Below are 17,529 nucleotides of genomic sequence, written 5' to 3' on the forward strand. Positions count from 1 at the left end.
TTTTTCAATGAAGATAACATTAAATTAATCAGAAACACAGTCTAGACATTGTAAATGTGGAAAATGACTATTCTAGCTGGAAACGGCTGATTTTTAATGGAATATCTACATAGGTGTACAGAGGCCCATTTCCAGCAACCATCACTCCTGTGTTCTAATGGGAGGGAAAAAGAACACAGACATTGGACAGAGGAAGATTGGAAAAAAGTGTTATGGACAGACGAATCTAATGCCCCGTACACACGTTGTAAGAGACGCTCAGTGCGCGTGCCCAGGCACACGGGAAGCAATGTGCGAATGCGCATGCGCCAATGCGCGAACACGCCAATGCGCCAATGCGCGAACGCGCGAACGTGCGTACGCAACGTGCGCACGCAATTGGCGCCAAACGGCCTATTTATACCAGGCGGTGACAAGAGCACATTGCTGAGTGGTCTTTCAGCTTGTGTTCCTGTTTACCTGTGCCCCTGACCTGCTTGTGGATTTCCCGTTACACCGACCCGGCTTGCCTTTTGACTCTCCTTGGATTCCTGCCTGCCTTGTGACCTCAGCCTGTGTTTGACCCTGCCTTGCCTTATGCCTTTGTACTTTGCTGCCAGACTGTGTACCGACTTCGGCTTGTATCCTGACTCCGCTTCTGCCTCACGTTCCTGTACCCGTGCTGTCCGGCTGTTGACAACCCCTTGGCTTGTGTTCCGATTTCGCTCCTGCCTTCTCATCCAGCATCACCGAGTTCCAGTTTCAGGTGTTCATCCGGTGATCCACAGCCATCAGTCTTCTGCCAAGACATCACCTGCTATACCGGCCCTCGTGCCACTCTGTGTCCTACACCGTCTGTCATCTCTATCAGGGGTGTTGGACAGGAGGTGCAAGAGAAGCCCCCTCTACAGCTTGGTCTCCACCAGGTACGTGATAGTACCACTCAGCCAGATGTCGGAGACCGAGAGAGGGGCTTCACCTCTAGAGACAGTATGCCAGCAACTTGCTTCGCTTACCCAAGCAGTCAAATCCTTGCAAGAGGGTTACTTCCAATTAGAGGGTCGCATCCAATCCCTGGCTTCTACCCCGGCAACCCCGGCACCTGGGACCTCCATGCCCGAACGGGCTCTATCCACACCTTCAGTGGTTTTGCCACCACCGGAACCTCGGGTACCTGCTCCAGAACGATTTTCGGGTGACCGACACAAATTCCGGGCTTTCAGGAATTCTTGTGAGCTATACTTTGCCCTGCAGCCACGGACTTTCTCACTTGAATCCACCAAGGTGGGGTTCGTAATCTCTCTACTTCTCGGAGAGCCGCAATCCTGGGCCCACCGTCTCCTGGAACAAAATGATATAGCCTTGAACACCATCTCATCATTTTTCGAAGCGATGGCGCAGCTTTATGACGACCCCCAGCGATCTGTTACAGCCGAAGCAACCCTACATACATTACAACAAGGCCGTCGCCCTGCTGAGGACTATGTCGCCGAATTCCGCAGATGGGCTTCCGATACAGGCTGGAATGATGCAGCCTTACGGCATCAATTCCGTCTCGGCCTATCAGAGGGCCTTAAGGATGAACTTGCCAGAGTGGGTACGCCTGATTCTCTTGATGACCTTATTAGTCTTACTATCCAGCTTGACCGCAGGCTCAGGGAGCGGAGAGTGGAAAGAGCTGGAAGTTCCAGACCTACCTGGATGTTGCCTCAAGTGCCGTCACCTCCGGCTTTTCGTCCACCTGTCGCTTTCCCCACAACCTCCAGTGTGGAGCCCATGCAACTCGGACTTTTACGTTCTCCACTAACCACTGAGGAGAGATTGCGAAGACGCCGAAACAACTTATGCCTCTATTGTGGGGAAGCCGGACATTACCTTCAGACCTGCCCGGTGCGGCCTAGTAAGTCTCAGTTTGCTTTTCCTTCTTACCTTGCAAACAGTTCTGGGAAGGATCTGTCCACTCACATTACTCTACCTCTCTCACTACAGATTCTCGGAAAGACCATCCAAGTCCCAGTCATTATTGACTCCGGCGCTTGCAGCTGCTTCATGGACAGTGACTTTGCTCAGCGTCATCAGATCCCTCTGCAAGCGAAAACCCGTCAGTTATCTATCCATCTAGCTGACGGATCCCATCTCAAGTCCGGGCCTATAACCCAAGAAACCTGCCCATTACTGGCTATCTCTAATAAAGGCCACCGAGAATACTTGTGCTTGGATATTATCCCATCTCCTCTGTTCCCTATCATTCTCGGTATCCCATGGCTACAAGCACACAATCCTCAGATAAACTGGAAGTCAGGAGAAGTGGCATTTCCATCCACCTATTGTCAACAAAACTGCTTCCAGCCCAGTCCAGGGAAACCTGCATCACTTTTGGGCCTGCAACCTGATCCCTCTGCATCCCAACTTGTGCCTGCAGCTTACCATGAGTTCTTGGAAGTCTTTGATAAACAGAAAGCAGACATCCTACCACCTCACCGGTCGTATGACTGCCCAATTGAACTTTTACCAGGTGCTGAGATACCGTTTGGGCGTATCTTCCCCCTCTCTGAACTAGAACTTGAGGCATTACGCCTTTACATCGACGAAAACCTGAAAAAAGGCTTCATCCGGCCCTCTACGTCCCCCGCAGGGGCTGGTATTTTCTTCGTTGAAAAGAAGGATCATTCTCTACGCCCCTGTGTTGATTATCGGGAGTTGAACAAGGTTACTGTCAAAAACAGATACCCCCTGCCCTTAGTTCCTGAACTTTTCCAACGTTTCAGGGCAGCCACGGTATTCACAAAACTTGACCTACGTGGAGCATACAACCTAGTACGGATCCGTGAGGGCGACGAGTGGAAGACCGCCTTTCGCACAAGATTCGGCCACTTCGAGTACCTTGTCATGCCCTTTGGATTGTGCAATGCTCCAGCTACTTTTCAGCATTTCGTGAACAATATTTTCAGAGACTTCCTTGATTTGTTTATGATTGTCTACCTTGACGATATTCTTATCTTTTCAGGTTCCATTGAAATGCACCGTGAACATGTCAAGAAGGTTCTCGGCCGCCTAAGAGACCATGGATTATACGCAAAGGCTGAGAAATGCGAGTTCGAAAAGGAATCAATCCAATTCTTGGAACTCGTCATTTCCACTTCTGGGATCTCCATGGACCCCCAAAAGGTCAAATCGATCCTCGAATGGCCCACTCCCACAGACAGGAAGAGCACACAAAGGTTCATTGGCTTCGCTAATTTTTACCGCAAGTTTATCAAGAACTTCTCCGCCATTATGCTTCCAGTCACCCAGCTAACAAGGCAAGGCACCCATTTCCAATGGACACCGGCAGCACAAGCTGCGTTTGACCAGTTGAAGATTCTATTCACTACTGCACCTATCTTACGACACCCAAATCCCGCTCTGCCCTATGTTCTCGAGGTGGATGCTTCAGAAAATGCCATAGGTGCCATCCTGTCACAGCGTTCAGATACGAAATCTCTTCTTCATCCTGTTGCCTTCTTTTCCAGGAAACTCAGCCCAGCAGAAAGGAACTACGATGTTGGAGACCGGGAATTACTGGCCATCAAGGCGGCCTTGGAGGAATGGCGCTACCTATTAGAAGGAGCATCTCACCCTATCCTGATCTTTACCGACCACAAAAATCTGGAGTACCTCCGAACAGCTAAGAGACTGAAACCACGTCAAGCCAGGTGGGCACTGTTCTTTTCTCGTTTTACCTTCCATATCACCTACAGGCCAGGCTCCAAGAATGGCAAACCTGATGCACTTTCCCGCATGTACCCAGAGGACGAAGAGTGTCACCCAGTAGACACAATCCTGCCATCCCAAAGTTTTCTACTTTTGCAAGCGGATCTGTTAACGCAGCTGAAGCAGGCGTCCACAAGGGATGTTTTACCATCAGGTATGTGCCTTCAGGAAAAAGAAGGTCTGTTTTTCTATAACCAAAAAGTGTTTGTACCTCCAGGTCTACGTGCCAAGATCCTCGGCCTGTGCCATGATCACCCCTTGGCAGGGCACTTTGGGATATCTAAAACGGTTGACCTGGTACAACGGTCCTTTTGGTGGCCTGGTCTGAGGTCCGACTGCCGTAATTATGTTAGCACCTGTACAATCTGCATCCGGAACAAGAATGACAAGGCCAAAGCCTGGGGTTTGCTAAGACCTTTGCCCATTTCCAAGAGGCCTTGGGAAATGATAAACATGGACTTTATCGTTGAGCTCCCTCCTTCTGAAGGATTCACGACCATCTTTGTGGTGGTCGACAGACTAACAAAGATGGCCCACTTTATCCCTATGTTGGGAACTCCCTCAGCAATGGAAACTGCCCAAACCTTCATCAAGGAAGTGGTTCGGCTCCACGGGGTTCCTAGTAATATCACTTCAGACCGAGGGGTGCAATTTACTTCGAGGTTCTGGAGAGGCCTTTGCAAAACATTAAAAATTGACACGTACTTTTCCTCAGCTTATCACCCGCAAACAAACGGGCAAACGGAGCGTACAAACCAGACCCTGGAGCAGTACCTCCGGTGTTTTTCATCTTTCTCACAAGACGACTGGGCATCACTTTTACCCCTAGCAGAGTTTGCATATAATAACGCAGTGCATTCAGCCACGGGTCAAGCCCCGTTTTTTGCAAACTATGGGTACTTCCCAGCCTTTATGCCTGACGTAATACCTGATTCCTTGGTTCCCGCAGTCCAGGAAAAAGCTACATTTTTGCAAACCAACAACAAATTATTGCAAGATGCCATTGTCAGAGCACAGCAAGACAACAAAAATTTTTTTGATAGGAAGAGGAGGGGAGATCTAAACCTCAGACCGGGAGACAAGGTTTGGTTATCCTCTATCAATCTAAAACTGTCATGTCCGTCTAAGAAACTGGGGCCTAGATATATCGGTCCATTCTCTATTAAGAGACAAATCAATCCTGCTGCCTATGAACTTTCACTCCCGGAAACATACAGAATTCATCCTGTTTTCCATGTGTCCCTACTGAAGCCTACCAGACCCAATCCATTTCCTGACCGAGAGTCGGATCCACCTCCGCCTGAAACTATTGATGGCATCGAAGAATACGAGGTTGAAGCAATATTAGACTGTAGGAAAAGAGGAGGTACTGTCCAGTACCTAATTAAATGGAAGGGCTATGGCCCGGAAGAAAATTCTTGGGAACCAGAAGCCAACCTCCATGCTACGGATCTAATTCAAACCTTTTTTCAGCTTCATCCTGAGAAGATGTTGCAGATGGGCATCCGGAGGCCGCCCATTGGGGGGGGGGCAATGTAAGAGACGCTCAGTGCGCGTGCCCAGGCACACGGGAAGCAATGTGCGAATGCGCATGCGCCAATGCGCGAACACGCCAATGCGCCAATGCGCGAACGCGCCAATGCGCGGACGCGCGAACGTGCGTACGCAACGTGCGCACGCAATTGGCGCCAAACGGCCTATTTATACCAGGCGGTGACAAGAGCACATTGCTGAGTGGTCTTTCAGCTTGTGTTCCTGTTTACCTGTGCCCCTGACCTGCTTGTGGATTTCCCGTTACACCGACCCGGCTTGCCTTTTGACTCTCCTTGGATTCCTGCCTGCCTTGTGACCTCAGCCTGTGTTTGACCCTGCCTTGCCTTATGCCTTTGTACCTTGCTGCCAGACTGTGTACCGACTTCGGCTTGTATCCTGACTCCGCTTCTGCCTCACGTTCCTGTACCCGTGCTGTCCGGCTGTTGACAACCCCTTGGCTTGTGTTCCGATTTCGCTCCTGCCTTCTCATCCAGCATCACCGAGTTCCAGTTTCAGGTGTTCATCCGGTGATCCACAGCCATCAGTCTTCTGCCAAGACATCACCTGCTATACCGGCCCTCGTGCCACTCTGTGTCCTACACCGTCTGTCATCTCTATCAGGGGTGTTGGACAGGAGGTGCAAGAGAAGCCCCCTCTACAGCTTGGTCTCCACCAGGTACGTGATACACGTGCAGATTAGCTGAAGACTTTTGTCTGTAGACTTACCAAAACCATATAATATGAGGTCAAACCTAAACACTTTCAATTTGTATGCAATCCGGCAGGCCCTTGCACTACATAGAAAAGGTAAATCTGAAGACAAAAGTCTTCAGATAATCTGCACGTCTGTACGGGGCATACGTTTGAGGTGTTTGGATCACACAGAAGAACATTTGTGAGACGCAGAACAAGTGAACAGATGCTGGAGGAGTGCATGACACCATCTGTCAAGCATGGTGGAGGTAATGTGATGGTCTTGGGCTGCTTTGGTGCTGGTAAAGTGGGAGATTTGTACAAGATAAATGGGATTTTGAATAAGGAAGGCTATCACTCCATTTTGCAACGCCATGCCATACCCTGTGGACAGCGCTTGATTGGAGCCAATTTCCTCCTACAATAGGACAATGACCCAAAGCACACCTCCAAACTATGCAATAACTATTTAGGGAGGAAGCAGTCAGCTGGTATTCTGTCTGTAATGGAGTGGCCAGCACAGTCACCAGATCTCAACCCTATTGAGCGGTTGTGGGAGAAGCTTGATCGTATGGTACGTAAGAAGTGCCCATCAAGCCAATCCAACTTGTGGGAGGTGCTTCAGGAAGCGTGGGGTGAAATTTCTTCAGATTACCTCAACAAATTGACAGCTAGAATGCCAAAGGTCTGCAACTTTGTAATTGCTGCAAATGGAGAATTCTTTGATGAAAGCATAGTTTGAAGGACAAAATTAATATTTCAAGTAAAAAATCATTATTTCTAACCTTGTCAATATCTTGACTATATTTTCTATTCATTTTGCAACTCATTTGATGAATAAAAGTGTGAGTTTTCATGGAAAACATGAAATTGTCTGGGTGATCCTAAACTTTTGAAAGACAGTGTATATTATATATATATATATATATATACACATATACACACACACAACTGTGCTCATAAGTTTACATACCCTGGCAGAATTTATGATTTCTTGGCCATTTTTCAGAGAATATGAATGAACACACAAAAACTTTTCTTTCACTCATGACTAGTGTATGGCTGAAGCCATTTATTATCAGTCAACTGTGTTTATTCTTTTTAAATCATGACAACAGAAACTACCCAAATGAAACTGATCAAAAGTTTGATTTTGGCCTGGTAACATGCACAGAAGTTGACACAAAGGGGTTTGAATGGCTATTAAAGGTAAACATCCCCACCTGTGATCTGTTTGCTTGTAAATAGTGTGTGTGTATAAAAGGTGAATGAGTTTCGGGACTCCTGACTGACCCTTGCATCTTTCATCCAGTGCTGCACTCGCACTGACGTTTCTGGATTCTGAGTCATGGGGAAAGCAAAATAATTGTCAAAAGATCTGCGGGAAAAGGTAGTTGAACTGTATAAAACAGGAAAGGGATATAAAAAGATATCCAGGGAATTGAGAATGCCAATCAGCAGTATTTAAACCCTAATCAAGAAGTGGAAAATGAGCGGTTCTGTTGAAATCAAACCACTGTCAGGCAGACCAACTAAAATTTCAGCCACAACTGCAAGGAAAATTTGTTTTCGGGATGCAAAGAAAAACTGCAAATAAATATATATTGCTCAGGGATCAGCTGTCACTCTAAATGGTGTTCTGTGTTTCCTATAGTCTGTCAATAGAACACAAGTTGTTCTGACCTTTAGCCTGTGATTTCCTATTGCTAGTGAGAGGATTCCCTGTGGGGTATTTAGGGTTCAAAAGTGCAGAATGGACGGGGTTTTGCATGTTTGAAGAAGCCACTTTATAACTCAGGCCCTGATAGAGTTTCTGTTGCTGTTTCTCTGTAGAAGATGAGAAATGGGAATGCAGCAATGTACTGTGTGCATTCTTGGCAGGCGGATGGGAACTCATCATCTGGGAGATGTGACAGAGTTACCTCATTCTTCTGGGATTAGTCCAGATAAGATGGAAACAATATGTGATGGGAAGCGTTCCGAGACAAGATGGCAGGGGTTACCTGTCACAGTCTAGCCTGCAAATTGTTTGTGAAATTCCCATTTGCATACCCCCTGGCTACTGTGTCTGATTAACCATGTACCGACCCCGGCTTCGTTTACCGTCTGTGTTTGTTCACTACCTGCCCTGACCTTGGCTTGTCTCCTGGATATCCTTTCGTTTGCTGCTTGTACTCTGCACACGCCGGTGGTCTCCGCATCCTCGGGGGGGGGGGGGGGAGCGCAACCTGGTTCCAGCTTACTGAAAGTCCATCCCCACCATCCGTGGGCTCTGGTGAAGAAGCAGGCTGAGGCATAGACACTGCGCCCTGGAGAATCCTGAGCTGGCAATCTGTAAGGGCTTACTTTCACAGACTCCTGACATTACCACGATAATGTAAACAATTCCCAATTACTCTGCCCACTAAACTGCTATTCCGTGTGGATAATGTTGTTTAAAGCCAGGAACCAGAGTTCAGATACAGGGAAACCCTGTTTTACCCGTGACGCTGGGCTTATTAAGGGTTGAGCCGTCATTGAGGGCAAACCCCTGAAGAAATCTTCAGGGTCTGGGAACCATAGACATTAACCATAGCCCTAGACCTGTATAGCACCCTACACCTAACTTGACACATTGCACTTCATGCCAAGATGAGGGCCTAGTTGTAACGCTCCTGCGTTTTACGTATGATGTGGATTTTCAGCTGCAGAAATATTCCACTTCAGTAGTCATGTAGAGAAACGCTGAGACACCAATCCCAACTCTCAATGACTCATCATGTGTGGATGATCTCAATTCAGCAAGTAAATACACACACTCAATAAGATGTTTCCTAGAGTGACTTATGTATATAGTAACACAGTGATGATAGGCTGAAGAGACAGGTTGGGTAGAGATGGTAGATGACAGACACTTGAAAGGAAATGTTCTTGAAAGTAAGATAGTAGCAGATGGGATGCAGATAGGTTTAGCAATCATGTATGGTAGTAGATGACAGAGTAGCAGGTGGACATACAAGAGAGATCAACCCAGTGCAAGAACAGGTGGTAGTAGGCTCAAGAGCTAGCAATCTTAGATAATGCAGATGTAGTAATAGTCCTTAGTATGCAGAGCTAGATAGTGTAAGCTTTAGTATAAAGGTTATAGAGGTTTCCCCTGTGGGGTACTTATCACTAATAGCAATGTAGCAGAGGAGAGGTTCGGCAAGAGCGGATGATCCGGTAGCGGGATACAGGGATCAGCGCAGCGTGGTTCCGAAAGCGAGGTATGCTTGCAAGCATGAGAGCTTCAAGACAGGTTAGCATCAAGGCACAAAGCAGTTTGAACGAACACATGTGAGTGAGAGCCGGCGATCTAAATAGCCATCCAGTCCGGCGCTCAGTGGTGACAGCATCAGTCTTAAAGGTGTATGCGCACCTTACCAAAAGAGAATGGTGGGGCGCATACACTTATGAAAGAGTAATTAGGGTACCCAAAGGTACCAGAACATTACAGTACCCCCCCCTTAAGGCCGGCTCCTGAAGGCCTCTGGAGCTGGTTTGTCTGGGTACTTCGCATGAAAATTGCGAATTAATCTAGAGGCATGTATGTCAGAGGTGTTTAGCCAGGTGTCGTCTTGGGGCCCATAGTTCTTCCATCGAACCAAGTACTGAAGTCTTCCTCTGTGGATACGAGAATCCAGAATCTCTTTTATCTCATATTCTTCTCCACCTTCAACTTGTACAGGAGGAGGAGGTGGGATAGTAGGCCTTATTCCTTGGTCAGGAACATGGGGCTTCAGTAGTGACACATGGAAAATGGGATGTATTTTGAGGTCTATTGGCAATGTAAGCTGTACTGCAGCTTTTCCAATAAGTTTCTTAATTGGGAAAGGTCCCAAGAACAGAGGTCCAAGCTTTTTGCTAGGGATTTTCAGTCTTAAATTTTTTGTTGAGAGCCAAACGAGGTCCCCGATAGCGTACTGAGGAGAAGGTCTTCTGCGAAGATCATAGTACTTCTTTTGTTGACTATGAGCGTGTGCAATGGTAGTATTAAGCAAACCCAGAGAGTCCTTTATTTGGTTAAGATAGTCTGAAGCTACTGGGTTATTTGAAGGAAGGATGCGTGGTGGAAGAATAGAGGGATGAAACCCATAGTTCAAGTAGAACGGACTCTGCTTGGTCGTACTGTGGGTTGCGTTGTTGTAGGCAAATTCTGCCAGAGGGAGAAGATCCACCCAATCATCCTGTTGGTAAGAAGTGTAACAACGTAAATATTGCTCGATGCATTGGTTGACTCTTTCAGTCTGTCCGTTGGTCTGCGGATGGTAAGGAGAAGTGAGCTTCCGCTCGATCCGTAGTATGTGACATAGTTCTTGCCAGAACTTGGAAATAAATTGTGATCCACGGTCAGACAGAAGAGTTTTTGGGATACCATGTAACTTAAAGACATGTTTCATCAGGAGTTCTGCCGTTTGTTTGGACGAAGGTAGTCTGCGAATAGCAATGAAATGTGCCATTTTTGTCAGATGGTCCACTGACACTAAGATGGTATTAAATCCTTTGGAAGGAGGCAATTCCACTATAAAGTCCAAGGACACAACTTCCCATGGAGTTTGGGGTATTGGTAGACTGCATAGTAGACCGGATGGTCTCGTAGTGTCAATTTTGGACCTGGCACAGACATTGCATGAAGAGACGAATTTTTGTATAGATGTTTTCATGTCAGGCCACCAGAATTGCCTGGTAATCAGATTAAGAGTCTTTGTCATACCCATATGTCCTGCCATAGGCACATCATGCGATAATTCCAAGATCTTGGTGCGTATGGTAGGTGGTATGTAAAGTTTGTCGTTGTAGTAGAGGAAGCCTTCTGCATCAGTATTTAGTTGTGGTGGGGGTGAATCCACACTTATACCATGCAAAACCTCTTCCTTCAAGGAACGGACAACTCCAATAATGCGTTTGTGAGGTATTATAGGAACGGAAGGGATTTCAAAGTAGTTTTCTTCAGTTAGTCGTGATAGTGCATCCGCCTTTTTGTTCTTATCTGCAGGTGTGTAGGTCACTAGGAAGTTAAACCTTAGAAAGAATAGTGACCATCGTACCTGTCGGTGCGAGAGAGTTTTGTTAGTCTGAAGATATTGGAGATTTTTATGGTCCGTGTATATAAGTATTGGTAATTGGGTGCCTTCGAGTAGATGTCGCCAATTCTCCAGAGCCAATTTTATAGCAAGCAGTTCCTTTTCACCCACGGGGTAATTTATCTCTGGACTGCTTAGGGATTTAGAAAAAAAGGCGACTGGATGAAGTGGTGAAGTGTGAGTTGGTCGTTGGAAGAGTATTGCTCCTACTGCCATGTTTGACGCATCTACTTCCAGAATGTATTGGAGGGATGGGTCTGGATGGCGTAGTATGGGAGCAGAAGTAAACCTTGTCTTTAAAAGGTGAAAAGCTTTATTTGCTTCATCTGACCATTTGAATGGTTTTTTAATGCTAGTGAGCTGTGTGAGGGGTCTCACAATGGCAGAGAAGTTTCTAATGAACTTCCTGTAGAAATTAGAAAATCCAAGGAATCGCTGTAGCGCCTTGCGTGTGGTTGGTGTAGGCCAATCCTGAATGCAGGATATCTTACTCATGTCCATCTCGATTCCTGTTTTGGATATGATGTAGCCTAGAAACAGTACCTCTTCTTTATGAAACAAGCATTTTTTCAGTTTCACATAAAGGTTGTGTGCAAGCAATCTCGATAATACTAGTCTTACATGTCTTATGTGTTCAGACAGGGATCGTGAATATATAAGTATATCGTCCAGATATACCACAACACAGACATCTAGTAAGTCTCTGAAAATATCGTTTATAAATCGTTGAAAAACTGCAGGGGCGTTGCATAGCCCGAATGGCATTACAAGATATTCGAACAATCCGTATCTGGTTCTGAATGCAGTCTTCCACTCGTGTCCATCACGGATTCGAATGAGATTGTATGCTCCTTTCAGGTCCAATTTTGAAAAATAGTTAGCTCCACGCACCTGCTCAATGAGCTCAGGGATAAGCGGTAGAGGATAGCGATCTTTTATTGTAATAGCATTCAATTGCCTATAGTCGATGATAGGCCTGAGACTTGAGTCCTTATTGCGGACAAAAAAGAGTCCTGCTGCTGTGGAAGAAGTGGAAGGTCTAATAAAACCTTTTTCCAAATTCTCATCCAAATAGTCTTTGAGATGGGAAAGTTCATCCTGTGAAAGAGGATAAACATGACCGAACGGCAATTTGCTATTTGGGAGTAGATCAATGCTACAATCATAGTCTCGATGGGGAGGTAGTGCTTGAGCATTTTTCTCAAGAAAAACCTCAGAGAGATCCTGATAACATAGTGGTGCAATCTCATCTGTCACCACAGACAGGATCTTCCCGAAAGACGGGAGGTTACACGTACCCTCGCAATAGCAAGAGAGGAAGGTCAGGGTCCGTTCCTTCCAATCTATGGTTGGTTGATGTGTGTGCAACCAGGGAAGTCCCAAAACAATGGGGAAGTGGGGTGAAGGTATTAGATCGAAGGTAGTGGTCTCCATATGAGACCCGTTAGTAATGACTAGGAGTGCCTGTGTCTGATCAGTGATCGGACCAGAGGATAAAGGAACACCGTTAATAAGACTTACTGAGACAGGTTTAAGTTTAGAAATAATAGGAACTTTATTTAAAGCAGCAAAACGTATGTCAATATAATTTCCACAAGATCCTGTGTCAATCATGGCCTTAGTAGTAATCCTGTTCTGGTCCCACTGTAATGTTAAGCAAACAGAAAGGTAAGGGTTAGTGATTGAAGTTGTCAATCCCCCTAGGAGGACATGTGAACACTCACCCTTCTTTTTGTAGACTAGGGGACAGACGTTTATCTTGTGATCCGGGGATGCACAGTACAAGCAGAGATTACCAGATCGTCTTCTGACTCTTTCCATAGTTGATAGAGGTGGGCGTATGGTTCCTACCTCCATAGGAACGGGGTCAACGGCCGAAATCCGAGAAGAACTGGATAATGGCATTCCCATTTTCTCAGCCTTTCTTTCTCGTAGTCTTCTATCTATGGTGATACTGAGTTGTATCAATGCATCCAGGGTTTTTGGCAGATCCGCTCGGGCGAGCTCGTCTTTAACGGCCTCGGATAGGCCAAGCCTAAATTGGGATTTCAGAGATGCATCATTCCATTCTGAATCAAGGGTCCATCTCTTGAATTCTGCGACAAAGTCTTCTACAGGTCTCCCACCTTGTTTCAAGGATCTTAATTGAAGATCGGCAGTACTCTACCTATTGGGATCATCATATAGGCTAGTGAGTTCTTCTAGGAACAAGGCATAGGAGTTGAGAAGCTGGTCGTTTTTCTCAAAAAGAGAGTCTGCCCAGGCCCGAGGATCGCCTGTTAGGTAAGAAATAATAGTACAAACCTTAATGTGATCAGTAAGGTAGGTATGGGGATTTAGCAAGAAAAGTAACTCACATGCGTTTTTAAATTCGCTAAATTTTTTGCGATCGCCTGTAAATACCAAAGGAGGATTTATTTTGGGTTCAGGGGACTGAGCAGTGGTAAGTTGTGTCAGTCTAATTACCTGCTGCGACAGAGCCTGATTGTCTTCTTTTAATTCAGCAAGTGCGTGTATTAACGCAGGTACTTGCTGTTTTAATTGTGTCATCTGAGTGGTTATTTCTGCTGAATCCATTTGTAGTTCGTTCAATCTGTAACGCTCCTGCGTTTTACGTATGATGTGGATTTTCAGCTGCAGAAATATTCCACTTCAGTAGTCATGTAGAGAAACGCTGAGACACCAATCCCAACTCTCAATGACACATGTGTGGATGATCTCAATTCAGCAAGTAAATACACACACTCAATAAGATGTTTCCTAGAGTGACTTATGTATATAGTAACACAGTGATGATAGGCTGAAGAGACAGGTTGGGTAGAGATGGTAGATGACAGACACTTGAAAGGAAATGTTCTTGAAAGTAAGATAGTAGCAGATGGGATGCAGATAGGTTTAGCAATCATGTATGGTAGTAGATGACAGAGTAGCAGGTGGACATACAAGAGAGATCAACCCAGTGCAAGAACAGGTGGTAGTAGGCTCAAGAGCTAGCAATCTTAGATAATGCAGATGTAGTAATAGTCCTTAGTATGCAGAGCTAGATAGTGTAAGCTTTAGTATAAAGGTTATAGAGGTTTCCCCTGTGGGGTACTTATCACTAATAGCAATGTAGCAGAGGAGAGGTTTGGCAAGAGCGGATGATCCGGTAGCGGGATACAGGGATCAGCGCAGCGTGGTTCCGACAGCGAGGTATGCTTGCAAGCATGAGAGCTTCAAGACAGGTTAGCATCAAGGCACAAAGCAGTTTGAACGAACACATGTGAGTGAGAGCCGGCGATCTAAATAGCCATCCAGTCCGGCGCTCAGTGATGACAGCATCAGTCTTAAAGGTGTATGCGCACCTTACCAAAAGAGAATGGTGGGGCGCATACACTTATGAAAGAGTAATTAGGGTACCCAAAGGTACCAGAACATTACACTAGTGCAATATCCAGTTCCAGAACCAAACATTAGAAGCTGGCCCAACAAAATGGGGTTCAGGTATGGTCCCCAAGGTACATAACGAGGTTAACCAATCTGGAAACTGCTAAGTAGTACAAGGAAAAAAGCAGTCAGATGTTAATAGAAAACGGGCAGGATTATATGGGTACATTCTATGGGCAGCCCTATAAAAAGTGTTTTTCCCAGAGATCATCTGAATGTAGCCGCATATAACCCATGGTCTATGAACACGAGTACTGTAGGATTCGGATATGTATTTTTGTTAGTACAGTAAGAATTATTAAAATTTCTAAGTTTTCTTCTGCCTTTGAAAACTGGGTTAAGAGGTAGTAGTAAATCTCCCAAATGTGGATGCAGACAGCAATTCAAAAGTAACAGAGGGTCCAAAACTCCACACTACCCAAAACAAAAAGGCAAACGTTGCTGAAGGTGTACTTTAAAAGTAAAAATTATGTTTTTTAGGTGAAATAAACAAAAACGCAATGTTTAGTCACTGAAAATTCACGAGAGCACCCTTTTAAAGACCCAGCTCATTTAACTTTGGGCCCAAGATCTTGAGTATCTTGTTGACGAACTTCCAGAACAAAAAGAAAAAATGCAGTGGGTTATATACTGTATAATTATAATTGGTCAGCACTACTCACCCTGCACTGGATCTCGTATTCCCTAATAATCTCTGCAAATTTCTCTTCCTGTGTATAAAACTCTGTATTGTGAGGATCAGTCAGTTTCTGCAATGTAAAATGCACACCATTTATAACTGCAACAAAGAGAAGTATCAAGGGTACATACAAAGCAAATATAGCTTTTCTAAAGCATACAGTGTCCAAATGTATCTATGACATGAAGCTTTAAGCTCAACTGCTAATATGCACTTACACTTTTCTCTATCTGAACCCTAACACCTGACCAGAGGCTAGAAAATCAGTTTTAGAAACTTTCACAACAAACAGGGTATCCAGTTGCCTTAAAGCAGGGCCGTCCTACCGCATGGGCACACTGGTTAGTTGCCCAGGGGGCCCTACTTGCCCAGGGGGCCCCCACCTGCCCAGCGACCCAGCCCAGCCCAGGGCCCAGCCAAGCATTAGTCCCAACTCCCGTGTGCATCCCGCCGCCGAACTCAGCAGGTGGCAACAAACATCCCAAGTCTCCTGCTGTCTGTGACAGAAGAGAGCTGATGCTTCTTGTATAGTTCCGTCTCTGTCCTGTCACTGGCGGAGTGATATCAAATGCACTCTGCCTTTGAGGAGACCGTGAGTTACAGGAAGCATCGGCTCTGCGAGCTTCCTCCAGGGCCGCTCCTCACACTCTCCGCCAGCAGTACCCACTAGCAGTACCAGCCAGCAGTACCCACAGCAGTACCCGCCAGCAGTAACCACCAGCAGTACCAGCCAGCAGTACCAGCCAACAGTAACCAGCCAGCAGTATGCACCAACAGTACCAGCCAGCAGTACCCACCAGCAGTACCAGCCAGCAGCACCAGCCAGCAGTAACCACCAGCAGTAAGTCACATGTGCTAGGGGTGCAACTAGCCCCCAGCACAAAATTGTAAATATCCCAGCATGTACAGGGTTTTTGACTCCTACCACCATGACCACTTAAAATCACTAAAGTGGTCATGATGGTTAGTGTTCCTTTAATACCTTTCAGAAGTAAACCTCTGTATACTGATTGCATTTGATTTGATCATCCTCTAGTTGTGTTAAATTGGTGGGGGGAGGGAGGGGGCGTGCAGTGCCACCTCCCTGAAATGAGTTTCCCACCTCCCTGAAATTAGGTTTTGAAGGTTGGGATGTCTGTGTCAAGTGCCTGTGGGCCCTGCGCTGCTGTCAGGCCACTTGGGCCGTGGAGGGGGTCCCCACAACTGTAGGAATGCCTGTCTACCGGGACAGATAGGACAGTCGGGTCTGACTCCCGTTCGTGTGTGTGTGTTCACCGGACCTAGCCGCCGAACTTGGAAGCGGTCATTAGCCTGGCACTGTTGTCCATGGAGAGGTGCCCACAGCAGCAGGAGTGCCTGCCTGCTTCCAAGGTTTCCCGGGAGACAGGCACACACCAGGACAACAAGGGCGGGGGAACTGCTGTAGAAGCCTAAAGTGGAAGCCAGCATGGCAGAAAGGAAAGAAACTTTTTTTCATGTGCAGAAATTATTTTTTGTCTTTGTATGTTCAGAAAGCCAAAACATCTGCATGTCACTTTCATTTTGTATACAACCGATGCCCAAATTAATAAGGATATCAGTGCATTTTATTTTTTTTCCCTTTTTTAACCAGTTGCCGACTGCGCACAGTATATTTACTGCGGCAGTCAGCCCCGGCCAGGCAGAGTGACGTAGGTCTACGTCGCTCGCCTGTCACCGGGTTTTGAGCCAATAGCGGGCGAGCGCGCGCCCGCTGAGGCGCTCGTTCACGGAGGAGTGCGGGCGTGTGACCGGCGGACCCGATGTCCGCCGGTCACACTACGATCATCGGTAGAGCAGGAGAAAGGCGGAGCGGCTTATGTAAACAAGCCGCCTGTCATTCTCCCCTGTGTAAAAATGGAGATCAGACGGTTCTACTATGTAGAACCATTGATCTCTGTTTTTACACTAGTAGCCATGTCCCACTACAGTTAGAAACACACCCCTAGGACACACTTAACCCCTCCCTGTCCAATACAGTTAACCCCTTCCCTGCCAGTGTCATTTTTACAGTAACAGTGCATATGTATAGCACTGATTACTGCAGTAATGTCACTGGTACCCCCAAAAGTGTCAGTCAAGGGTCCGATCTGTCCGCCGCAATGTCGCAGTACCGCAAAAAAATAAAAAAATTAAAAAAACGCAGATCGCCGCCATTACTCGTTAAAAAAAAAAACACCAAAAATGACATAAATCTTTCCCTTTGTTAGTAAACGCGATAACTTTTGCGCAAACCAATCAAAATACGCTTTTTGCGGTTTTTTTTACCAAACATATGTAGTGTAAAACAAATTGGTTATTTTTGCAAAATTTACGCTCTTTTTTTGTTTATAGCGCATGATCAAA

At 46.1% G+C, this 17,529-nt stretch overlaps 1 protein-coding gene across 3 annotated transcripts in view; it reads right to left on the reverse strand.

Annotated features, from left to right (window-relative positions):
- The window catches only part of NINL (ninein like), a 246,067-nt gene that overhangs the window by 88,052 nt on the left and 140,486 nt on the right, over positions 1–17,529 (reverse strand). For all 3 annotated transcript variants that reach the window (XM_082252540.1, XM_082252541.1, XM_082252539.1), the window contains exon 13: positions 15,149–15,235. In XM_082252540.1, the coding sequence (XP_082108666.1) occupies positions 15,149–15,235 (87 nt within the window). The remainder of the gene's footprint in view (positions 1–15,148; positions 15,236–17,529) is intronic.

Source organism: Pelophylax lessonae (assembly GCF_965119305.1).
Source record: "Pelophylax lessonae genome assembly, chromosome: 3".
NCBI classification, from domain to species: Eukaryota; Metazoa; Chordata; class Amphibia; order Anura; family Ranidae; genus Pelophylax; species Pelophylax lessonae.